Source organism: Chrysochloris asiatica, unplaced genomic scaffold (genome assembly GCF_000296735.1).
Source record: "Chrysochloris asiatica unplaced genomic scaffold, ChrAsi1.0 scaffold00112, whole genome shotgun sequence".
NCBI lineage: Eukaryota > Metazoa > Chordata > Mammalia > Afrosoricida > Chrysochloridae > Chrysochloris > Chrysochloris asiatica.
In genome coordinates, this window is record NW_006408630.1 from 1443730 (window position 1) to 1470070 (window position 26341).

The 26341-nt window shown below is 37.1% G+C and overlaps 1 protein-coding gene across 2 annotated transcripts; it reads right to left on the minus strand.

Moving 5' to 3' along the window:
- Positions 1–3963: 3963 nt before the first annotated feature.
- On the minus strand, positions 3964–25735 carry PLRG1 (pleiotropic regulator 1). 2 transcript variants are annotated; one of them, XM_006867899.1, is made up of 15 exons: positions 25602–25735; positions 23740–23846; positions 22262–22404; positions 21205–21231; positions 19312–19402; positions 16645–16732; positions 14348–14449; positions 12968–13060; positions 8919–9068; positions 8730–8831; positions 8107–8209; positions 6524–6632; positions 5684–5823; positions 4852–5045; positions 3964–4024 (listed from the first exon to the last, which is right to left on the minus strand). In XM_006867899.1, the coding sequence occupies exons 1-15, from the start codon at positions 25608–25610 to the stop codon at positions 3965–3967; spliced, it is 1518 nt and encodes a 505-aa protein (XP_006867961.1). In that variant the 5' UTR covers positions 25611–25735; the 3' UTR covers position 3964. The 2 variants fall into 2 exon arrangements, with proteins under 2 accessions (XP_006867961.1, XP_006867960.1); XM_006867898.1 differs by having other exon boundaries at positions 21178–21231.
- Between the last annotated feature and the right edge of the window lie 606 nt (positions 25736–26341).

Consider the following 26341-nt stretch of genomic DNA (forward strand, 5'->3'; position numbering starts at 1 on the left):
TGATGGAACTAGGGCCCTCTGTTTCTGAACTGTAAGATTAACTCCTCCCCAATTTTTGTTACAAAACTTCTACCTTTACAGTTGTCAATTAGTCATGACAACAATTACCCACTATTGAACTTTAAGAATCTTATCCCTGTCTCTTTTCACCAGACCCATCTAGACAAGATGAAAACTATTCAGTGGGGACTCTATTTTCCCCTGCTATTCCTATCACTTTTGATTCATTATCAGAACCTTGAACTTACTGACGTCTGCCCATAAATCATGTGCTATCAACTGGAAGCATAAATAAAGCAAAGCCTACATTGCATACATGGAATTGAGTAAATCTCAGTAGGATTCTGGATGCAATCTGCATTGACATAATTTTCATAGTTGTCTTCTTGATTTCAATTGGGGAAGTAAACAAAACTGATAAACTCTCATTCTTGGTTCAACAGTTGGATGCAAGAAGTTTGTCAGATTATTTTAAGTGAAGCTATGTTTACGTATTTCAGTCTAATCATGTTTTGTTAGCACCAATGCCTTTCATCAGTTGTTGCGAAGTGCCTTCGATTCCGACCCATAGCAACCCTGTATAGGGTTTCCAAGGAGCAACTGGTGAGCTTAAACCTCTGACCTTGCCATTCAAACGACTTTGCTGTCTGACGCATTAGCCCACAGCACCACACCAGGACTCCTTTGATCAGTGATCATGTCATTTTTTGTCATATGCTTGGGAGCATATAAACACCCTAACTTCTTGTATACCAGACATTTGAATTTTTTAATATCTTTACTAGTATCAGTATATTACTGATTATATTGTGCAATTTTCCAGTTTCTTTGTCCTGGTGTTCCACTGAGGGATAATGCGCTGGATTGCAAGGTTGGTTTGAACCACAATCCAGCTGCTCCTTGGACACCCATACAGGGTCACTATGGGTCACAACCGACTCAATGACACAATCTAAATCTTAGAACCCTTTAGGATCATATGTCAAGAACACAAGTCCTTCTTTACCAATTTCAAACTGGGAGCCATTGTTGAGGATGAAAGAAACAATGAATAGAGCAGCAGTCAGCTTGAGGTTCTAGAGTTATCCACTTACAAATGGAGAAAGAAAAAGAAGCCCAAAGTGAAATGGCCCAAGTTGGAAAGACTTGAGAGGATTATTTCTCAAAAAGAAAATAATTAAGCTGTCTTCTACTATCACAATTTAGGTGATAGCAAATCTGGCAAATCAAATAATTCTATTTCAAGGCAGGTTTTAGCTGGATTCCTAAATTTATGAGAATGGCCTTTCTGTAAAAATGAGACCCATGATAGGCCAGCAACTTCTCAACTTTGAAGAGTTGAGTTGGGTGACAATAAACTAAAATGTTCCATATTAAGATGAAAAGTTTCTTCTGGTGACTTTTGCTGATTTTGGACATGATCAGAAATTAAGATTTCTGAAAACAAAACATCTTGTTCTCAGTTTTAGACCTAACATAATTTCTTGCTATTTCTAGCTCTTCAAGCATACTCTTCTGTTTCATTCAACATGGAATCCCATTTCCACCATCAGTCCACCATTGACTCCATTTGGCTTAGGAAGATACTACCTTAAAAATTTGAAGTCAGCAACGTGTATAAAAATATATTGGTTTAGTGCACATAACGAAAATACCATGTAGGGGTTGTGTAGTTTAAAAACTATGTGTGTGGTATTCAGATAGATATAAATACAAGTCACAGCTTCTGTCAGTAGGATGTTATTTCTCGTCTCCTTGTACTAATTTCTTCTTGGCCTTTAAGAGTAGGTCACTTTTCACTTTTTTTCTTTTTAGGAAGTGTATTAGAATCTCTCAGGGATGCAACTGAAGTTTTTTCATCTTTATTTAGGTTTACAAAAACATTATAGAAATATATAAAGCAGATTGTGAAAGTTCTTCCATGTCACTTGTTCAAATATCACCAATAACAACGTGACATTTCTCCAATATTTTTAGATCACAATTTTTTTTTTTTTTTTATAAAAATGCTTGCACAACTTTTTACATAATAGTAAACTTTGGACAGTTTGCCATAATAGTTCAGACATACCTTACCCTCTTAATGGATACATGGAAATAAAGTATATGAAGGTACTATAATTTACTTAGCCAAACTGTTGATGGGACGACAGAATGGTAGTAATTATTAAAGCAAAGATACAATGTTCTTGCATACTCTAAGAAGACTGTTTCCTAGGATTCAATAAACCATATAAAACCACACTCCTGAGAGTTGTAACAATTATATTCAAATCTACACCATGTAAGATGGTATACACATTAATTTGGAAATGCTTATTCAAAGTCATGGTGTAAGTTTGAAAATTAAAAATTGTTCTTGCAATTTTAACTAGAGAAAATAAAGTGTGGCAAAACCTTATTGAGTTAATACAGAATCAAGACCCCAAAGGCAAAGAATTTAGAGGAACAGGTGTTATAACTTTGTGTAGTGGTGCTGGTGTGCTGTGGAATCACTTCCGACTCATGGTGACCCTACATAAGGTTTCTGAGGCTATAAATTTTTACATAAGCAGAAAGCCTCATGTTTCTCCTGTGGAATGGCTAGAGTTTCGAACTGACCTTGAGATTAAGAAGCTAGACTCGTAACCACTGTGCTACCAGAGCTCATTTTCTATAAAATCTCCACAAGCAATTGCAACCCTTGCTACATATTCAAATGCCTCTGTTATCTTCAGTTATTTTTCCTAAGTTTGCCACTTAAAATTTGTGTGGTATAAAGTCTAACTCAAAATCTGAGTTTTATCATCACCAGCTTCTTTCCTCCATTACTCAACTTCTTGCCATTGTTGTTAAGTGCTGTTGAGTCAGTTCAGACCTATAGCGACCCTGTATATGGTTTCCAAGGAGCACCACCTGGTGAGCTTGAACCGCCGACCTTGTGGTTCAATGCAACTTTGCACAGTCCAGAGCATTAGCCCAGTGCTACAGCAGGAGTGCAGACAATTCTTTGCTCCCAAGGAATCCTAGTGTGGTACTGTAAGATTAACTGGACTGCAAAACACAAGATAGGCACAGTTCAAACCCACCAAGTCCTCCTCAGAAACCATATACAAGCTATGATTCAGAACTGACATGAACATCTAAAAAACAAAGTCTAATTCAAAATTTGAGTTTTACCACCACCAGCTTCTTTTCGCCATTACTCAAACTACAGCAGACAATTCTTCCCTTCTACAACACACACGTTTTCCCGTCTCTGGTTTCATTCTTTGACACCTTTATCTTAGAATAAATTTTTTCTAACTTCCTAAACTTCAAACTTCAACTCAAAGGCCACCTTACTTACTCTATGGCATCTTCCTCAAACCTTGCTGTAAAAACATAATGGTTTTTGTGTTCCCCTAGCATTCAATTGTACCTCTATTATAGCATGTCTATAGGAAGCTACTAAACTGGAAGTCTTGGAGGACAAACATATCTTCCTTATCTGTTTCCTGAATAGTATTGCGTGCAGAACTTTGTAGAACACGCACTCAAAACTGTTTGTGGAATAAACAAACTAAATCAAGATTCCAAATCTTCAGATCACAAATTACCAGATAATAGCTTAAAAAACAAAAAAACCTTCTGCTCTCTTCACAACATCTTATTATAATATAGAAATCAGTTTTATAATTTCATAAAGGGCTTTTCTAATAAAACTGAGAAAATATTTTATTTTTAGAATAGCTATGCTCAATGGATATGCATATACTTGATTTTGCATCTTACTTCCTACATTTGAAGATTATTAATTTTAGAAATAAAAACGGGAAAAGGAAGGGTAGGGAGCGGTTTATTGTAAAATATGAAGCAGCAGTGATTTGAGCAAGTGAGTTTCTGCTTTATATTCCTAGTCAGAGCACAAAGTGACTGAACATCCTCATCAAAGCCAAGGGGAGAGGTGGGGAGGATGTAGAACCACCATGAAGACAATGCTGTATTAAAATCTCTTTCTTTTGATAATTTCTGGTTTCCAGCTGACTGGATGAGTTTCTTCTGTCTAAAAATAGAAAAGTCAGTTAAAATAAATTATTCATTTGCTTTCCATTCATAAGCTTCTAATAAAAACAAGGTTATCTATTCTAAATTGTAATCTCTTGGCATTATATATTTGGCTGTTCTATAGCAGAAATCAAGCTTTTAGCATTATCTGAGTCTAACAAAAAAGGATCAATAGGTTCTTTACAAATTCAATTTGAGGTTTTTCATTAAAATAGAATTGTTCATTTGCATTCTAGTAACACAAAGCTTATGATTCTAGGATAGCATAGCTTTATTTGTAAGCTGCTATTCTAAGAAAGAACAGTCAAAGTCTTGAGGATGGTGAGGCTTCATCTCTCATACTTTGGACATGTCAGGAGGGATAAGTCTCTGGAGAAGGACACTTTGTTTAGTAAGGTGGAGAGTCAGTAGAAAGGAGGAAGACCCCCAACAACATGGATTGTCACAGTGGCAGCAACGATGGGCTTAAACATAAAAATCAGAGTGAGGATGGATCAGGACCGGGCCATGTTCTATTGTTTGGAAAGTCGCTATGAGGCTAGATCAACTCAACAGCACCTAACAACAACATTCTCAGTTCTAAGATTTTTCCCAGTAACTGTCACAAGGGAAGTTAGACAAAAATAAAAACCAATCTATAAATTCACTGGCCATCAATGACATCAACAGAGAAATCTCTGAGAAGTTACTACCAATGACGACATATATTTGATATTTTAAAGACTTTCCTCCCCTAATTTTAGTAACTTGAAAATGAGAAAACACTTGTAAATTTGGCACAGTGGATTGTTTTACTTAAAAGCGTATGGGAAATACAGAACTTACCGCTGTGTCATCCTCTCTGTACACTTTAATGGTTTTATCAGCCTCAGCTGTTAGCAATCGACTTTCAGACTGATCAAAAGCACAAGCAAATATTCCTGATTCACTGTCCAAAGACCCAGGTTGCACAGCTGCATGCACTCTCTGGAAATTGTAGCCAGTTCTCCAGTCCCAAAGATGCATTGTGCCATTGTCAGCTTAAAGGGAAAGATTTAGTTAAACTTGGCATCTCTTAAACTATTCAGTCTGACATTTATTAAAAACCAAATACTAGTCAACAACCACCATGACAATAACTAATAACTATAAAGATCCTACTCTGGGACTGTAGGATAAGCACTGTACCACAAGGTCAGTTTGAACTACAAGGTCAATGGTTCATACTCACCAGCGCTCCTCAGAAACCCTATACGGGGTCACTATGAGTTGGGACTGACTCAACAGCACTTAACATCACCACCACCTCCACCACCATCAAGATATTAATATACAGGCACTCACTCAAGCTTCTGTTAATAGCAGTGTATCCACTTTCATGTGTGTTTAATTCAAAGCTTATTATTATTTAGATCTCAGACATCACCACAAAATTTAAAACCCAATTTTAGGTGATTCCCAGTGCAAATCCAAGTATGTTTCATAACCATTCATGAACATACACGTAACCAATCAAATACACACTTCTATGATCAGGAACCAACTTTACGGTACTTAACAACAACAAAAATCAAGATAAGTTCTAATATAACACTTTGGTGTGATAACTTAAATAACAAATATTTACTCATTCACTTAGAAAAAATGACAAAGCAACATCATAAAAATCTTCTTTTACCTCCAGATACCAGCACTCCATCAGAATTTACTGTCAATGTATTAATAATAGCATTATGACCAGAAAGATTTTGAATGAAACTTCCATCAGGGAACTTCCACTGTTTTATGTTGTCTGGAGAACCAGAAGCAAATGTATAACTGAAATAATAAAAAGAATGGAAAAGTAAACCAAGTTGAATTAAATGTTGAGTTTCAAAAGCCTAGAGTGATTACAATTCTGCAATGTGTACTTACTGATATATGTTATGTTGCTTTAATATTACTAAGGTCATACAAAAGGCAAAAATATCATACATTAATTCCAAACAAATATTTTTTTTTTACATTAAAAACAAAAAAAACTAGACTGTTTTATTCTCCCCTCATTTCTCCAAAGCTCTGCATTGACATAGAGCAATAAATGTGCAAAACTGTAACTTCACATAATCAGCAAGAACAAGAAGTGATGTGACTTTTCTGGAGAGAGAATAAAGGGAGAAAAGGAAAAGGACAGAGGGGAGAGGTAGACAGATATTGAAAACAAGAGAGGAAGAAAAGAAATATGAATAAACATGTAAGAGGTGATTTGACATAATAAACAGTAGGTTGTTTATTCTCAACCTCTTTGGACACTCTGGCTATATTTTCATGGCTGTTTTTCTGTTTCCTACATATAGTCACTTCTTTAAGAATTTTCTGTGTACATCTGTATCTAATATCACTTATTTCTAACTTTCATGTATAATATAATCCAAAAACATTAAATCCAACCACTATTAGCTTCATTTTGACATGGAGCTTTTAATGATATATTTACATATATATATAAAATCTCATTTGACATGATTTTTTTACTTACTGTCTTGGATGCAAAACCACAGCCCTTACTGATTTTTTGTGATTTGTCAATGTGACTCTTGTTTTTCCAGCCACCAAGTCCCATAACCGTATTGTAGTATCATGGCTTCCTGTAATAAAAGTACACACAACCCAGACACACACCAAGAAAAAAAAATGCAAAAATTAAAAATATAATAAATGATGAAGCATTCTTTCAGACACATGTACACTAAATGAAAGCCAAGTTACTCATTAGCTAATTTCTTTATATGCTGGAAGCCATTGAGGGTAGAGAACAGCTTCACTTTTGCCACTTGACACAGTTCCGGCAAAAACAAAAGTCATCTTGCAAGACAGATGGCTCTCAGAAGTTGCTTTCTACCCTCTCTTTAGAGTAATCCTAAATTTACTTGTAAAAATATATAATATGGCAATATTCATAGCCTTTCACTATGAATTTTACAAACCTTAGGAAAAACTGACTTAGCAATAATTGCTTTCAGCCTTGGTGGATTGAATACAAAGAGAATTGTGTAAATTACTCCTTTTCATAGAAAACCTAAGTAACTGCATTTGTGAGACCACAAAAGCAGATAGCAAATTAGAGTCAAGCTGACCTACCCCTAGAGACCTCACCACAATCAGTCACTAGCTAGAATTCACAAATCCCTACATACAAGCACCTGCGTGAACCAGACAGTAATGAACGTAAGTGAAGGATAGTTTTGACTTGAGAATCTACACTTCTTACAGCAAGTAGCCAGTTGGGCTTTATTCCACATAGCTTCCAAGCGATTTAATGAATACCTTTATTATGAAAATAATATAGTACATTATGTAGCATAGAAGGTTGATAATCTTTTAGTGGAAACAAGAAAAAACAGTTTATTCACATACTGGGAAAGGAGATGAAAGTCAGTATGAACATCACAGAAATATTTTTGTCAAGGTTGTTTAATGACCAGGTGCAAGAATGTTGTGACTAACTGTGTAATAATTCAAGAAAAGATAAAAGTGTCAATTCATGTACTGTGTAATTTTAAGTATAAAAGTAAGACTTGCTGAGCTGGGCCAGCAGAAAGCAGTAGGAGCAAAAAGCACAAAGCAGAAAGCAGAAGGCAGAGCAACAAGCTGGACAGCACAGACAGCACAGCAAGCTGAAAAGCCTTTCAATTGCATTCATTCATTCATTTCTTCACCACCAACTCCACGTCTCCTCTCGTGTCCCACGACCCACACGGAGAACTGGTTTCCCTGCATTTATAGCATGAGAAATCAAGGTTGATTAAAATTTAATTCTTTAAACTACATAAAAACAATGATTGTACCTGATGGTATCATTTTCTAGTTAGACAATACAGGATACTGTTTGACACACTCTGATATGTAAGAAAGGATGAAATAAAAACAACTGAATGAAGTCTGACTACAATAAATTTCATATCCCTGATTAAAATATGTAGAAATGGCAGAGAAACACTAAAAACACAACACAAATCAAGAATCAGAAGCAAGACTCATTGTGAACATAATAAGTACATGTATAATTATGATCCATCCAGACAGGAGTATGTTTTAAGCTTGGAAAGTTATCTATCATACCAGTAATAATTTGTGGTTCGGCAGCTTGACATCTCACTGTAGCAACTGCGTTTGTATGTCCAGATAACGTGTATACGCTGGCTTTAGTTCGTACATCCCAAATCTGTAAAAAGACAAAAGTCAAAGAAAACAGGGAATTATTATTTCATGAAGATTACTGGATCAATACAAGACTGGAAATTTACTAGACAACTGTGCCTGAATACAATGAAGAAAATGCTTAATGAGGAATAATGATCTATGAACTGGGTTGAGAATGTAAAAATAACTGGCAATTTACAAAAACAAAACAAACAAACAAAAAAACGAGACCACTGAAGGATCAAGGGACTGTCAGTCTAATAAATGGTATACTGGGACTACGAAATGAAAGTTAAGGGACCACAATTGTGGGGACAGACTATCACATTTATTTCAGGGATGAGACATGCCCAACAACAGGCACGGAAATGGCAAGGCCACAGGGCTGAGAATTAAGGTGGAAAATGTACCAGTCAAGTAAATGTGGGAGCAGGGTATTGATAGGTCAGGACAACTATTCACATTTTTGATCAAATGAGATATGGCTCTATTTTACAATATGCAATATATTTATGGATAACACACAATTCTGTCCTATTTACCCGGGCAGTTGAATCTCGACTACAAGTTACCAGCACATCTATTGTTGGGTGCAAATCCAAACCATACACAGCACTTAGATGTCCATGATAGTGTCGTATAACCTAGAAAGAAAGCAAAAAGATTAATGTTTGTATAATCAGAAAGATAAACACTGGCTCAATGTTTTAAATCCTTTACACCAAGGTTACCTTATTATATTCAAGATCCCAGCATTTGACTTGTTTGTCTTCTCCACAAGAGAACAGGTATGGGCTCCTCGTGCTTACAATCACACCACGCACTGTACTTATATGACCAGTCAATGACAGCTTTAATTTGCCACTAGCCAAGTCCCAGATCTGCAATTGAAGAAAATATTGTTTTCCTTTATGCTGGTTACTCAAAGGAAATATTTAGAATCTTGATGTTAAAAAATTAAGTCTTCAAAAAGGAACTGAGAAAGATAAAATAAAAATTTGTAAGACTTGCCCCTACACATCCAAAAATTATAATTAACTAAAGGAACAGGGTAAAAAAGAACAGAAATGTATGGTCAATTAATGTTTGTAATAAAATGATGAACCATTAAATTTTCAGTATGTAAAGGACACTAATCACCACTTGTCTGTCAGTTTGTCATATTGTGGTGGCTTGCATGTTGCTGCGATTCTGGAAACTACATCAGGGTACTTTACATAGCAGCAGGGTCATGCACAGTTTTTAGCTGAGTTTCCAGGTGAAGATAGACTAGCAAGAAGGAGAAATGGACTCCTTGTGAATATTTAGTCACTGAAAGCCTTATGAATAACAGTGGAACACTGTCAACCCCAGAATACTGAATACTGAAACATGATGAGGAGCCTCTCATCAGGTTGGAAGGCATTCAAAACTGAGGAAGAGCTGCTTTCTCAAAAAGTAGAGCTGACCATGATAATGCAAATGGAGTAAAGCCTTCAGGACATTCATTTGCTGATGGGCACAACTCAAAATGAAGAGAAACAGCTGCAAATATCCATTATTAATAGAAACATGGAATGTACAAAGTATCTAAGAAAATTGGAATTAGTCAAAAATGAAATGGAATGCATAAACATCGATATCCTAGGCATTAAGGGTATTGGTACTGAGCTGAAAGGGACTGGTATTGGTCATTCTGAATCTGACAATTACATGGTTTACTATGCCATGAATGACAAATGGAAGAGGAATGCCGTTGCATTCATCATCAAAAAGCACATTATCAAGATCTGTCTTGAAGTACAATGCTGTCTGTGACAGAATATCCATGTCTATAAGGAAGACCAATTAATGACATTACTTTTCAAATTTATGCACCAAACCAGTGATGATGAACTTGAAGAATTTTACCAACTTCTTCAGTCTGAAATTGATCAATCATGCAAAGATGTATTGACAATTATGAGGGATTGGAATGCAAACGATGGAAACAAACAAGAAAGATCAGTAATTGCAAAATATGGCCTTGGTGATAGAAACAATGCTGGAGATCACAAGATAGAATTTTGCAAGACCAACGACTTCTTCATTGCAAATACCTTTTTTAAACAACATAAAAGACTACTATACACATGCACCGCATCATATGAAATTCACAGGAATCAAATTGACTACATCTGTGAAAAGAGATGGTAGAAAAGCTCCACATCATGAGCCAAAACAAGGCCAGGGCCAAACGGTGGAACAGAACATCAATTGCTCATATGAAAATTTGGGTTGAAGCTGAAGAAAATGAAAACAAGTTCATGAGAGCTATAATAAGACCTTGAACATAGCCCAACTGAATTTAGAAATCATCTAAAGAATAGATCTGATGCATTAGACACACTAAAGACCAAAGACTAGAAGAGTTGTGGGATGACATCAAGAACACCATTTGGAAGAAATCAAAAAGGTCATTAAGAAGATAGGAAAGAAGGAAAAGACCAAAATGGATGTCAAAAGAGACTCTGAAACTTGCTTTCCAGCATAGAGATGCTAGAGCAAATGGAAGAAATGAGGAGATAAAAGAGCTGAACAGAAATTTCAAAGGTCAACTTGAGAAGACAAAGTCAAGTATTATAACAAAACGTGCAAAGACCTGGTGTTAGAAAACAAAAAAGCAAAGAACATGCTCAGCATTTCCCAACCTGAAGGAATTGAAGAAAAAAATCAGGTTGCTAACCTCAAGGTCAGAAGTTTGAAACTACCAGCCGTTCCATGGGAGAAAGAAGAGAATTTCTGCTCCCATAGAGATTTACAGCCTCAGAAACCCTATTGAGGGTCACTAAGAGTTGGAACCAATTCTATGGCATACCACCACCACCAAGGCAAAATATAAAATGATATGGGAAGCATCAAAAGATGGAAGGAATACAGTCAATGTACCAAAAATAAAAGTTGATGTTCAACCATTTCACGAGGTAGCATGTGATCAAAAGTCAACGGTACTGAAGGAGGAAGTCCAAAGCAAAGAATAAAGCTCTGCGAATTGGTGAACTACAAATTGAAATATTTCAGCAAAAGGATGTGGCACAGGAAGCACTCACTCATCTATGCCAAGAAATCTGGCCAACTGATTGGAAGAGATCTATATTAATGTCCATTCCAAAGACAAATGACCAAATGGAATGCAGAAATCACCAGACAATACCGTTAATATCGCATGCAAGTAAAATTTTGCTGAAAATAATAGAGGGTCAAGCCAGATTCAGAAGAGGACACGGAACAAGGGATATCACTGCTGATGCCAGATGGATCTTGGCTGAAAGCACAGAATACAAGAAAGATGTTTATCTGTGCTTTACTGACTACACAAAGGCTTTCGATTGTGTGGATCATGACAAGCTATGGACAACACTGCAGACAAGAGTATTCTGAATGCTTAATTGTGATTATTAGGAACATGTACATAGATCAAACGACAGTTGTTAGAACAGAACAGAGGAACACTGAATAGATCAAAACTAGGAAAGGTGTGCGCCAGGGTTGTATTTTTTCACCATACATATTCAATCCGTATGCTGAGCACAAAAGCCGAGAAACTGGATTACATGATGAAAAACGTGAAATCAGGACTGGAGGAAGACTCATTAACAACCTGTGACACAACCTGCTTGCTGTTGAAGATCAAAGACCACAGTGTTCGGTATGAGTTGCACCTCAATGTACAGAAAACAAAAATCCTCACCATTGTACCAATAAACAACATCCATATAAATGGAGAAAAGATTTGAAATTGTCAAAGACTTCATTTTGCTTGGATCAACCATCAACACTAATGGAAGCAGCAGTCAAGAAATTAAAAGACATATTGCATTAGACAAATCTGCTGCACAAGACCTCTTTTAATACTTTAGGAGCAAAGAACTCAGTTTGAGGACTACGGTACGCCTGACCCAAGCCATGGTATTTTCAATAACCTCACATGAACATAAAAAATTGGACAGTGAATATGGAAGACCGTAGAAGAATTAATGCATTTCAGCTATGGTGTTGGAGGAGAATTTTAGAAGTACCATGGACTGCCAAAAGAACAAGCAAATCTGTCTTGGAAGAAATACATCCAGAATGCTGCTTGGAAACCAGGATGGCCAGACTTCGTCTCTTCATACTTCAGACATATTATCAGGAGGGACCAAATGTCCCTGGAGAAGAATACCATGTTTAGTATAGTGTGATGGTTTGGATAACAAAAGGAAGACCCCCAAGACCTCCAGCAAGATGTTCCTGCACCATGGTGATGCAGTGGTAAAGCACTTAGATGTCAATCTAAAGGTTGGTGGTTTGAACCTACCAGTTACTTCAAGGGAGAAATATGTGGCATAGTTTGCTACTATAAAGGGCAGCCTAGGTAACCCTATTGGGTGGTTCTAATGGGTCACTATAAATTGGACTCAACTCAAAGGCAATGGGTTTTGGTGTCTTTTCCATATTCACTATAAATGAGCATACTTTAATTTTGTAACCAGAAGCAAGACATAATGTATCAAAAACCTTGTGGTAAACAGCATCCATTTCAGGAAGATAACTAGACCAATTCAAGTCTAGTATTTGCCCAAATTTATTGAAATACCAATTTTTCAATTAATATTTATTTGGAAAAATTAACTAGCAGTATCAATTTACTTAGAGAGAATTTAAAAAAATGAGAAGAACTACAACAGCAATTCTCATAATAGGAAATAACTTACAGCAGGCAAAACTTGCATAACAACCATAGTTCTATTTTTAAATTTTTTTTTTCTTCCTTCCTTATTACCTTTATAGTTCTATCAGCAGATCCTGTAACAAACCACTGATTTCCAGGCTCCACAGCAATACATCGAACCCAGCCAAGATGCCCACTAATAACCTGTAGGGGGAAAAAGTATGTACAGATTCACCAACACAGTTAAAGTTTATTGAATTTTAACCACCACCAGGGATTGAAATGCCCCTTCTCACAACTTTAAATAATCAATTTACATGACTGACAATTAGATCTCAGACTGGCAAATATGAAATAATTGCCAATGTATGGAAGGATACAAAAAATATAGTACATCTATAGAATGAAATACTAAGCACTAAAAAATTAATACATGCAACTTGGATGAATCTCAAAGGTATTACACTGAGCAAAAGAAGCTGGTCTCAAAAGGTTGCAGACTGTAAGATTCCATTTATAATATAATCAAAAAGATGAAACTATAGTGGTGGGAAATAAATGGGTTGCCAGGAGTGTGGGGCAAGAGTATGACTATAAAAGGAGAGCAAAGGGGTGTTGTATGAAGTGTTGAAACTTTATATTCTGATAGTTATCTAAATCTATGTTGTTGTTAAATGTCATGAAGTGGCTTCTGACTCACAGCAACCCTATATAGTTTCCAAGGAGTGGCTGGTGGGTTTGAACCACTGATCTTACAGTTCAAGCCAACCTTGCAGTTCAGTGCTTTATCCTACAGTGCTATACCAGAACTCCAAATCTATACACCTGCTAAAAATTATTACAGCTGTAATAGGCCGAGTTTTGTTGTTGTTATTGTTAAGTACTATCGAGTCAGTTCTGATTCATACCAACCCAGCATAAGATTTCTGAGGAGCAGCTGGTGGGTTTGAACTGCTGACCAGGTGGTTTGCAGTCCTGTGCTGATCCCACAGCACCACATCAGTAGTCTACTCTATGGTAATTTAAAAAATAGTTAAATATATATTAGGCCATATGCAGCTGTTTGTTTTTTTTCTTCTGTCTGCTATATAATTTTTTATTTTAGATCTGGTGTGCTTTGAGTCATTTTAATTTATTATACTTGAAAATATAATTGCTAAATCCAAGGGTATTTCTTAATACAGCCTTTCTCTCCTTGGTTTTTCATAAAAATTATTTCAAATACATATCTACATTTATCCCTTCTGCTCTTCATATTTACTAGCCTTTTATTCATATGTCAGAGTATAATTTTCACAAAAATATAAGTAAGCATAGTCTCCTTTCCACGACACCTTTTAAGATACTGCCTGAGCCTTTCCCATCCCCCTCAGATCACTTTACTAGTTCTTATATTTACCCTTTTTCCTTCTTGTTCTTCTATTCCTGGGGCTTTCTCAACTGGGAACCAATCATGCGTTGCATAGTGGAATAATAAGCAGATTAACTTACCCTGTAGAGTTTCCAAGGTGGATGCCACTGGGGTTTTGGCATTGTAGGGGCTTTTTTGGCCATCAGTGCAGAGTTCTTGGCATTGCCAGTCTCCATAATAACCTAAACACAGAATACATGTTATCAGTAAAGATAGCATCCCAAACATTTTGTTATCAATCAAAATAATGGAAATTAAAAGAGTATATGAAAGGATTTTTCCCAAACCCTAGAAATTAGTGAAAGAAGTTACATGTTTTTTTTTATAACTTAAAAATGAGTTTGACTTTTCATCAAAACTGGATTTTCCCAAATTTTACTTTTAAAAAGCAATTTAAAATCCCAAGAAAATATGTGTTGTCGTTAAGTGCCACTGGGTCAGTTTTGAATCATAGCGACCCTGTATAGAATTTCCAAGGAACAACTAGTGAGTTTGAACCACTGACCTTGTAGTCCAGTGATTTATCCCACAGAGCCATACAAGATCTCCAAGAAGATATTAACATATATGTATTTGTTTGTTGTTAAGTGCCGTCGCGTCGATTCCAACTCATAGCAATGCTGTATAGGGTTTCCAAGGAGAAGCTGGTGAGCTTGAACAGCCCACCACACAGTTCAAATGGCTTTGCAGTCTGGCGCATTAACCCACAGTGCCACACCAGGCTTCAAATCCCAGTTTGGGTAAAAAACCCTAACGGAGCAATTATACGCTGTCCTACAGGGTCACTATGAGTTGAAATCAACTCAACGGCAGTGAGTTTAGTTTGGTTTTAGTTACTACCTGAGGAAAAAAGGCCTAGCAATCTACTCCCCCTGTTCCCCCTACCACAAAAAAAAAAAAAAAAACAGCCTAGTGATCTACTCCCCCTGCTCTCCAAACTCCGCACTAGGGTTATTAGTTTTAAATGCTGAGGACAATTAAAATGTAAGAAGTTCCTGTCCCCATGAAATTTACACTACATCTTCTTCCACAGGCATGAAAACTTTGGGGCAGCGACCAGAGAATGCAGGTTAAAGGAAGAAACATGATGTGAGGGCCATAAATTCATTCACTTCAAAAAGACAAATTATCACTGTAAAATAACCTGGGGAAATAAAGACCAGTCACTTCAAATGATAACGAGTTTTAAAATAAAACTTCCTATTTTCAGTATATTCTTTCTATAGTATTTTCATAAAGAGCAGCTGACATTTATTCTACATGCTCATTTATGACACTATAGCCGGATAGCCACAGTGTGGCAATGTAGAATCAGCACTGGAATGCAAAGCACAAATTCGGTAGTTCAAACCCACCAACTGCACCTTGGAAACCCTATACGGGGGTCGCTACGAATCAGAATTGACTCGACAGCAATTAACAATAACATAGCATTAATAGGGAGTGCAGGGTCTTAGTACAGAGCTGTACAATCAGCACTGGACTGTGAACCACAAAGTCAGCAGTTCAAACCCACAGGCTGCTCTTCAAAAACCCTATACAGGGCCACTCTGAGTTAGCACCTACTTAGCACTTAACAACAACATAAAACTAATTAAGTAAAACAATTTAAATTTTAATTTAAAATGTCAAATGCCAATGATTCTATATAGGATTTCCAAGGAGTGGCTGGTGATTTGAACTGCCAACCTGCTGCTTAGCAAATCGAGTGGTGATGCTGTAGGTTAAACATTGGACCATTAACTGCAAGGGTGGCAGTTTAAACCCACAGCCTCAGAAACCTTATTCAGGGGCACTATGAGGTGGGACTGAATCAACAGCAGTAGTTATTGTTTTTAATATATATTAACATCTAACATGAACTGCTGACCCTGAAGTTAGTAGTCAGTGGAGGGTCAGAGAAAAAGAGGAAGGCCCCCTCAATGGCATGGATTGGCACAGTGATAGCAGGAATGCGCTCAAGCGAAACAATTGTGAGCACAGCGCAGGACTGGTGGTGCATAAGGTCGTTATCTGTCAGAACCTACCACCACTACCACCTAACACATATTTCCGAATAACTTAATTTTTTAATAATATTTTAAAATAAATAACAATTATCACATTACCTTAACCAAATACAAACTATTATTTATAGTGTGTAAGAATTACAATATCCTAAATTAACAGATTTTAAAATATAAAAAAATGTCAATTCACTAATCAAGTTATTAAATTTTAGGATTATGACCTAACTAAGGCTGTTAATCTAATTAAAATATTTCAAAGAAACTGCTTGTCTCTTCAATACTTTGCGGAAGATTTTTGGGATAAAGAGAAATAAGATTATGTCCCAGAAGCTGGAATTTTTCAGTATTATCTGACACAGGAAACTTACTGAAGTCATCACTGCAGACTGTGACCGGTCAGCAGCTCCAGGGTGTCGGTATTCGTTTCCACCAGGTGCAGTACGATTTGCATCAACCCTGAAGTGAGAGAAATATCACATATCACATTCTAAGTAACTGATGTCTCTAATCATGTGTTCTATACAACCAACTATATTCTTTTTCTTTTTTAAATTCCACTTCCTGCTTCCTTTCAGCCTTCTTTTCCAACCCTTCTGAATTTTGTCCTTAGTAAATATACCCTTTTGATCTTGAACAGTTAACCATTCCACGGTGTGTATACTTCACCAGTGTTCCCAGCCCCTAAATATCTATCTGCTGCTTAACTGGAAACTGACTCATGAGGGTGAGATCAGATCCAGACCTGAAGGGTGATCAAAGGCTTGGCTCCTCCAGTCTCTTTCTGACCTGGTTTTAGTAATTTTTAGTTGTGTTCTATATTTCCTCCCACTCTATTCAGAACCTTCTAATGCTATCCCTATCAGAACAACTGGTCACAGAGACTGGTGTTCATTAGTCCACTGGACTAATTGATTCCAAGCACCTTCAAATTTCATCATTCTTCTTTCTTGTGCACAAGGGAGACCAATGGCTGTACTTTAGATGGCCACTCATGAGCTTTTAAGATCTCAATCACTACTGATAAAAGAAAGATGTACAACACTGTCTGTATGGACTATGCTATTCTAACTGACCATGGTGTCCTAAGACTTTGCTCCTGAGCCCCTGGGCCCAGCAAATGATTCCCTCAAGGTGTTTGGTAGTGTCTAAGAAGTTTTCATAATTTTGTTCCCTATAAGTTCCACCACATTCATGGGTACGTTTGCAGCAGAGGTAAATACCCAAGTACAAAATCCTGTCAAACCTTTATGTATTTGTGAGTATACTCCCATTCTCCCTCCCACATCCATTCAGCCTATCTACCTGTCCTTGGTAGCTACCTGCTTGTTGTTGTTAGTGTCACTGAGTCAGATGACTCATTGCAACCTTGTATAGGAATCCCAAGAGTGGCTGGTAGGTTTGAACTGCCAACCTTGTGGTTAACTTTCACTGTGATTGCAGGATTGTATATACAACAATATTTACTTCTATTCCCATTAACTCTTGCACTCCTCCCTATCTGTCCTCCCTTACCTTCAACATTCTTCTGTTAACCTCCCTTTTTTTTTTTCCGGTATATTTCCTTCCTTGTCAGCCAAAAGGTTAACACGTGTCTACCCTCTCCTTAGTGAATTATTCTCCCTTCCCTCCCATCCCTGGTAATTATCAAGGAATATTTCTTTTCTCATGAATACCTTTTCTTGAGCTTTCACAGTAATTTCTTATTCGATTGGCTAATTTCACTCAGCATAATGTTCTCCAAGTTCATTCATGTTATGAGGTATTTCAGATTCATCATTCAACACTGTGTAGCATTCTATTGTATAATGTACTAAAGTTTGTTTATGCACTGTTCTATTGATTGGCAATTAGGCTGTCTCTGTGTTTTTGCTATTTTGAAAAATGTTATAATGAACATGGTTGTGCATATATCTACTCATGTCATGGTCTGATTTCTTGTGAATATATACCAAGTAGAGGGATTATTGGGTCATATATTTCTATTTCCAACTTTTTGAGAAAGCACTACAGTTTTCCACAGTGGTTGCATCATTTTATAGTTCTACCAGCAGTACAGAAGGGCTCCAGTCTCTCCACACCTTTGGCAGAACTTGTTTTCTGTTTTTGTTTTTTAATATATATATCTAACTTTGCTATTCATGTTATTTGATTTGCATCTCTCTGTGGCGCTGTGGGTTAATGCGCCAGACTGCAAAGCTATTTGAACTATAAGGTCAGTGGTTCAATCTCACCAGTCTCTCATTGGAAACTGTATAGAGGGTCGCTGTGGGTCAGAACTGACTTGACGGCACTTAACAACAACAATGGCTAATGACAGAGAGCATTTCTTCATGTTTGTTGGTCTCCTAAACATCTTCTTTGGTGAACTATCTGTCATGTCCTCTGTCTATTTTTAAACTGGATAGTCTTTTTCTTGTTGAGGTATCAACGTTTTATATAAATTTTAAAGTCTAGTCTGATATGTCACTGACAAAATTTTTTTCCTATTCTGTGGGTTCTCTTTTTACTCATTTGGTGAAATTTTTGTCAACATAAGTATCTAATTTTTAGGAGGTTCCAGTCATCTGCTTTGTTTTCTGCGTTTTCAGTTGTTTGATAGTATTATTTATGCCTTGTATCAGAGCTTCTAAGTTTGTCCCTATTTTTTTCAGTGAATCTTCATAGCTCTAGGTTTTACATTCAGGTCTTTAATCCATGTTTTTGTTTTTGTATATGATGTGAGATATGGGACTTGTCTCATTCTTTTAAAAGTAGATTTCCAATTTTTTCTGCCATCATTTGTAAAATACACCATTACTTCCCCCACTTAATGTGTTTTGGTCCTTTGTCAAAGATTAACTTAACATAAGTGGATGGGTTCTCAATTATATTCCACTGAACTATGTGTCTTACTGATCTATGTATCTTTCATTGCACTATTTTTAATTATTTAAAACTTCTAAAGGAAAATGTCATAAATACATAATCCTAAAGAAATGTGTCAAAAAAGTAAAATGTATTTTCAAATCTGTGTAAGCATAATGTTTTCTGCATACCTGGTCTGAGAAGGTAAAGCCACAGCTAAAGACTGTGCAGCTGATTCACTTGGCATTCTCTGAATTTTTGTATCCGCAGTCAAAGCAACCCCTGATAAAATAAAAAAGCAATTCCCTGTAGTAGCTATCTTTGAGTTTACTTACAGGCATTTTAAATAAATGACAGGAGGAATACATATACCAAAAGGTAATTTAGGTGATTACATACATAAATTACCTTAAAAAATTAAGATTTTTTTTTTTATTAAGCTTTTCTTTTGTTTCCTTTTTTTTTTTTACAATAGCCACTAGACATAAGAAAAATGAATAATATTTTGATTAATAACATGCAATTCACATTTGATTGTTCAGTATGATATTAAGTAGCCCAAGAGAGTAAAAGTTAACATTTTTATTCAGAAATATAAAATTAAGTAGTTTCATAAATACTAGCAAAAATTTCTAATAAAGAGACTAAATCATCCAATTCACCTCCAAAATTACTAGAACCTCATTATATGAGGGTAAATAAAAAGTTAACCACACTCTGGCTAGAAAATTTTTTAAACTAATTTTTAGAAAATACAAATATATCATTTTTCTACAGTCTCCTTGCTTTTGAATATACCTGTCAACAAGCTTCTGAATTTACTTATTAAAAAATGTTTTAGGCTGAACTGTGAACTATGAATGAACCACTGTCTTCACTTCTTCATTAGAGGTCAGTCTTTATCCTTGAAGGGCTGCTTTTAGGGGACCAAACAGGTAAAAGTTTGATGGGATAAGATCAGAACTGTAAGAATGCATTAATACCTGAAAATGAAGCTTTTTCAATACCAACAGTGTGGGCAGAGGTGTGTGGATGTGCATTGTCATGTAAGATCACAATGCCCTTCAATAACAGTCCTTGCATTTAATCTGGGGTTTAAATGCTCAATGACCATCTCACTATAAAGAGCACTGTTGACAGCTGAACCTTTCTTCTGATAGTGTTCCAATACTGGCCCTTGAGAATCCCAGAAAACCGTAAGCATTCATTTTCCAGCTGATGGTTGACTTTTGAACTCTTCTTTTGGTCAATGACTGAGGATGTTTTCACTCCATACTCTGCCATTTACTCAGGCTCAAAGTGATGAATCCATGTCTCGTCACCAGAAACAATTTTTTTAAAACTCTTTTTACCTTCCTTCGAGTATCAGTCCAAATTTTGTTTGCAAATGTCCGAACGCTTCTGTTTATGCTCTTCTATGAGTTGTTTTGGTACCCATCTGGTACAAACTTTTCTAAATCCAAGTGTGTTGTGGATTATTTCACATGGCAGAGCCATGGCTGATTTTCAAATGATTTGCCACATAATCCACTGTTATTCATCTACTTAACAGAATCATTTCACGTGCATTCTCAATGTTGTCATCAGCAGTGGACGTGGATGGGCATTTTAACATAATCAGAGTGTGGAAATTTTTTGACTCACCCTTGTACTAAGTTTCTTTGTAGTCTACCTTGTTGTAATGGCCACTCCATCTGTGTGTCATTCCCCCTCACCCCCCCGACACCATGTACACACCAAGCATATGTTTCTATAATGCTTACTTCTATAATAACACCTCTATCACTCTTATAACTGACAGTCACAAGTTTGTCTTGACCATCAGATTAATAAGCCTGACCAGGCCAGGAACAGTCTTACTGCCTTTGAATTCTTAGCTTGAAAAATACATGTGCTTAAGAATGTTTGTTCAATGAATCCATATGGTACTAATATCAGTTAATTACCATCTAAAAAGTTATGCTTAGACACATAGCTATTGAACTTATTTTGTATTTTGATAGGCAATGGAAATCATGTATGGAAATATATGTCACAACCTGTAACAGTTGACTTACCAGGTCCTGGTGGATATGGATGTGTACCTGTCACCAAATATTCAACTTCTTGTCCTAAGAGGGCAGGAAGGAGAAGGGAAAAGCTGTCATTTGCGTATGGTGAATTCTTCTTATATGTAAGCACTATCTTTTTAAATGAATCAAATATTAAATAATTAACTAGATTTCTCAAAATTTCCTAACTAAATTTTGTTGTTGTTGTTATGTGCTGTGGAGTCGAATTCGACTCATAGCGACCCCGTACAGGGTTTCCAAGGCTGTAAATCTTTACAGGAGCAGAAAGCTTCATCTTTCTCCCAAACAGCTGGTAGTTTCGAACTGCTGACCTTGCAGTTCGCAGCCCAATTCATAACCACTTTGCTACCAGAACTCCTGTAACTAAATTTAGACCGTGTAAATAGGGAAGTTGATCGATTTGTTTTGACCCCTGAAAACCATGTATAGAGAAGTATTTCCTTGGCTCTTGGCCAATACAAGATGAAGAAAACCTGTGTATTTATTACACAGAAATGGTGGGTAGAAAGTTTATCCTATCAAGTTAACTCACCATTTTTTGTTGTTGTTTTGTTAGTTTCCCTATGATATCTTAGATTCTCTTTATTTACTACAATTTTCAGTTATACCAGTACTTAATACTATCTTTCTGAACTAAAACCAAAAAAGACTGTCTCCTCGTAGTTTAAGAATATACCCCTTTGGTCTCCACAGTTACCTTCTCTACATTCTAAGAGTACCTGCCATTATGATACTGCTACTTTTACTTTAATTAATAATTTCAATCACTACTCCCATCAGGAAATCAAGACTTTCATTATAGTACTGGTATGGCACTACAGGGTAAGAAATGGACTGCCAATGGCAAGGTCGGCAGATTGAATCCACCAGCCATTCCTTGGAAACCCTACACAGGGTTGCTATGAGTCAGAACCAACTCGATCACAATTAACAACAACATAGACATTAAATAAATACTGTAAGATGCCACTTAGGTCTTCTAGGAAGGATACTAAAAACATTTTATTTGCTTTTCTAATTTTAAAATTCACAATTAAGTCCTGATTATTTCTGCTAACACCAGACTTACCTTGATTGGCAGGATATTGCTTGTGACCATATGAATCCACTGCATTTTGAAGGCCTTTCTCTTTAAAATTTTCTTTTGACGTAGGCATATGCAGTACAGGACCATACTCATTACGAAGCTTGACTGCCATTTTTCGTTTGTGACTATTGAAAAATTATAAACATAAAAAATGTACTTTTAAGTACTTGAGATATATTCACCAGTGCAAGCATTTATAGGTAACCTGAGAACAAATACTTAAATAACATAAGTTTGCCTAACCATGTAGAAAGTTTATATTATGATTTTAAAGTTAAATAACATTAACTTCACAAATGTGCAAGTGCATTTTCATACCATATATTTACTTTTGCACACATTCCACTAACATAGCATCTATGAAGTCTAAGTGGTATTCTAGCTTATACTCAAATACCATATCTTTTATGGTGAGTTATCAAGGATCTAACTGATTTAAAAATAACAGACTGTTATATCCTTTTAAGGAGTCCTGGTGTAGTGTTGTGAGTTAATGTGCTGGACTGAAAAGTCACTTTGAACTATAAGATCGGTGGTTGCTCTTGGAAACTCTATACATGGCCTCTATGAGGAGAAACTGACTCAATTGCATTTCACAACAACAACAATATCCTCTTTTTTTTTCCTGTGCCCTAGGAATGAAACAGCTTTGGCCACAATCCAGGCATCAAGCTAGGATGAACAAAGGACAAGTCTGTTCTGCCCCTGACTGATATAAGAGCACCACCACCAATCAGGTGTCTCTTTGCCCATAGCCAGGGGTTAACAACAATATCCTTTTAAATGTCTCAAATTCAACATGCTTTCTATCAAGCGTTTCAGCAAAAAATATAGTAAAAAGTTTCTATAACATCCTTAAATGGATTTATCTAAGGTTAGTTAGAACTAATGAAAGTAGTTAATTTTCTTTAGTTCAACATTTTAAAAAGAAACACACTTGTATTAATTTTCAGAACCTTATAAATTAAATATAAATGCTTATTTGAAGAGTAAAATAGAAGATTTTAAAAGAATGGTGAAGGGAAAAGAAGGAACTCTGTACATAATACAATCCCAGATTGGAGCTAGAGATGTTAAGCAAGAAATAAGCCATCACTCAAAAATCTTCAACATCGTACCCAAGAAAGGATGGGAGTAGAGGTACTGGTTGGGTACAACTGAAGCTCAGCAAGGCTCTGAGAGCAGCAGGAAGCTGAAAGCACACACAAAGTGATTGATTATAAATAAAACCTAAAAGGGATTCTCCTAGTTATTGTTTATCTGTAAAATGCAATTAATGGGACATTTAAGGTAAAAAGAAAAAAGTCAAACTAGCTTAAATCATGCAAAAGCAACACTCATTATTGGAAAGATATCTTGAGTATAGTATTACTAACTAATCTTTTAAAGGATTAAAACCCTATTTTGCATATAATGCACCCATGTAAATAGTCTAGCAACTGAAACAGAACTCTGCCTACCTCTCTTCATCCAAAGGCACAGGTTTTCCATTATCAGCTACAAACATGTCATGAGTCCTTTTCAATGACCTGAACACAAGAGTGTGAACAGAATGTTTTTGGACCTCCTAAAAAGAAAGACAGCAATTACACATTGCATGACAACATATTTACACATGCAAAAAGTTCTCTAGCTCTTACCACTGCTCCAAGTGACAAGCTGTAAGAGTCAAGTTTAAAAAAGAGGAAGCTGCTATATGAGCCAAGCTGCAGGTACATCAACTGAGCAATACCCGAGAGAGTTCATTTACCCAATAAATATTCAATACCCATTATGAGTCTGGCAGCTATTGTACTGGTGGTGGTGTCCCATAGAATCAATTCTGACCCCTAGGGACTCTGCATAGGGTTTCTGAGGCTGTAAATCTTTATGGGAGCAGAAAGCCTCATCTTTCTCCCTTGGAGCGCCTGGTGAACTTGAACTGCTGACCTTGTAGGTAGCAGCCTAACGCATAACCCACTACCTACCAGGGTTGTTGTTGTTGTTAGGCGCCATCAAGTCGATACTGACTCATAGCAACCTTATGCACAGCAGAGCTGCCAGGGTAGGCTCCGGTTTGTGCTGCTGCACTAAGTGCCAACGAGTCAGTTCCAACTCACAGTGTATAGGGTTTCCGAGGAGCGGCTGGTGAGCTTGAACCACCAACCTTGGCTGGCTTAGAAATTGCTGACTTGGCAATCCAGCACATTAACCCACAGCCCCCCACCAGGTCTCCCAGTATTGTGCTAAAAGACTGATACTTTGTTCAAGAGAAAACAGATTTAAAAAAATAAAATACTCTCACATTTTTACCTATGAAGGTGAAAAGCAAGGACTGAGAAAGAAAAAGGGGGGCAGGGGAGAACAATTATTTTATGTGGACAGTTAGAAAATGTCTCTCTCGGAAATCGTATACAGGGTCGATATGGGTCAGAATCGACTCGACGGCACTTAACAACAACAACAAAGGTAACATTTAGACAGAGAGGGAGTTCCTTTGCGGAATGGAGTTAAGAGCAATTTGGACAGAGGGAAACGTCAATAATGCAATAATGCCAGGTGCTGCAGTACAGTTGTGTGTGTGTGTGGGGGGGGGGTTGGGGGGCGGCAGAGGGTGAATCTGACGAGGTCACAAGAACAGGCAAGGTCCAGATCTTTTAAAGGACTACAACAACCTTTATTCTAATTATACCTGTCAGTTCTCATTGTAACATACAACCAGTAAAGGATCTCTCAAGGCAGGAATGGCCAGCTTACATTTTCAACTGATCAGTGTAGAGGGGCGCAAACACAGAAGTAAGGGGATGGAGGACTCTTTTGGTTTGAATTAAAGGTGACTGCAAAGGATGCAGAGAAGAGTGGCAGGCTCGAACTATTTCTAAGCCAGCCAAGACCTGCTTTGATAATGGGTATACAAGCTAAGAAAAGATGCAAAACTTCCAAGGTTTTCTGGGGTACGAGCTATGATAAAAGACCAGCTGGAAACCAAACAGGGAAGACTATCATTATCAGCACTTTAGGATCCGGAATAACTGACCCGACCCTGCAGGCAGCGAGTACCAGTGATCGAATATCCACAGGAGCCTCACCTACAAGGACAGGGCCCAATGAGGACTTTAGAAATAAATTCTCTCAGGCTGCCAGCCTCACACTCGTGCTATTACCGGGCCTGTATTTCTCCCCCAAGACTTTAAGAAAGCCCACCCGCCCTCGGCCAAACAGCTTCCCCTCACAGTCTCCTCTCTCCCCAGACTCCCAACACACTCTTATCACCCACCGCCGAAAAAAAAAAAAAAAGCAGTCCAGAGGGATACGATTACTGATAGCTTCATTGTCACTCTACCTCGACCATGATGCTGCTCTGAAATCCGCCCCTCAGGTAGGCAAGAATCACTAATCATCAATGTAGAAACAGCCGCCACAACTGTATAACCCCTTCCGGAATCGTGCGCAGAAGCGCCGGATGTGACGAAAGCTGCGCGCACGCGTACTGCTTGTACGCAGGTCTTGTTGGGAGCAAGGGGGCGGGCTTTTGCCCTCGGGCCGCCTTTAGAGGCGGAGTCTTGAGACCGGCGGAGGCTCCCAGTGGCCAGTGGTTAGGTTTGTTTCGTTACTTCAAATGTTTTGCTTTGGCGCCTTAGTTGTTGGCACTGTATTGCATAGATATGAAGTGCTTTTTATTCGCAAAACCTTGGAAATCTGTTTTAGGGAGGTTCTGGAAAGCGAACCTCCCAGTCGGCGCTAAGGTTACTGAACTGTTTTGCCCTTTGGGGGGGTCGTCTTTACGCTTTCTGTCGCCTGATTTTACTATACTGTGTTGGGAGCAATTAGTCTCCATCATAGCCTAAAGCAATCCCATTTAGTGGCCCAATGCTTCAGCACTGAGTGAATGTCGCTGAGTAACTGACTTGTTTGGAGAAAATTTGAGAGGAATGCTAAGGAATTTTGCTTAATGCAAAAAAAACCCCAGATTTGTTTTGTGTTACATAAAGAAATCTTTAAAATAAATGTCTCAAAACTACGTAATTCTTGACGTCTGTCATTAATGTAACTTCAACTAAGTTAAATACAACTTTTCAAAAC

What these genes read in the sequence shown, in the direction of transcription:
- PLRG1 (XM_006867898.1), bottom strand. An exon ending in GCTTTACCTTCTCAGACCAG is followed by an intron (nt 16,733 to 19,311) that starts GTATGCAGAAAA and finishes CTCTCACTTCAG; the next exon opens with GGTTGATGCAAATCGTACTG. An exon ending in GTCGAGATTCAACTGCCCGG is followed by an intron (nt 8,210 to 8,729) that starts GTAAATAGGACA and finishes GTCTTTTTACAG; the next exon opens with ATTTGGGATGTACGAACTAA.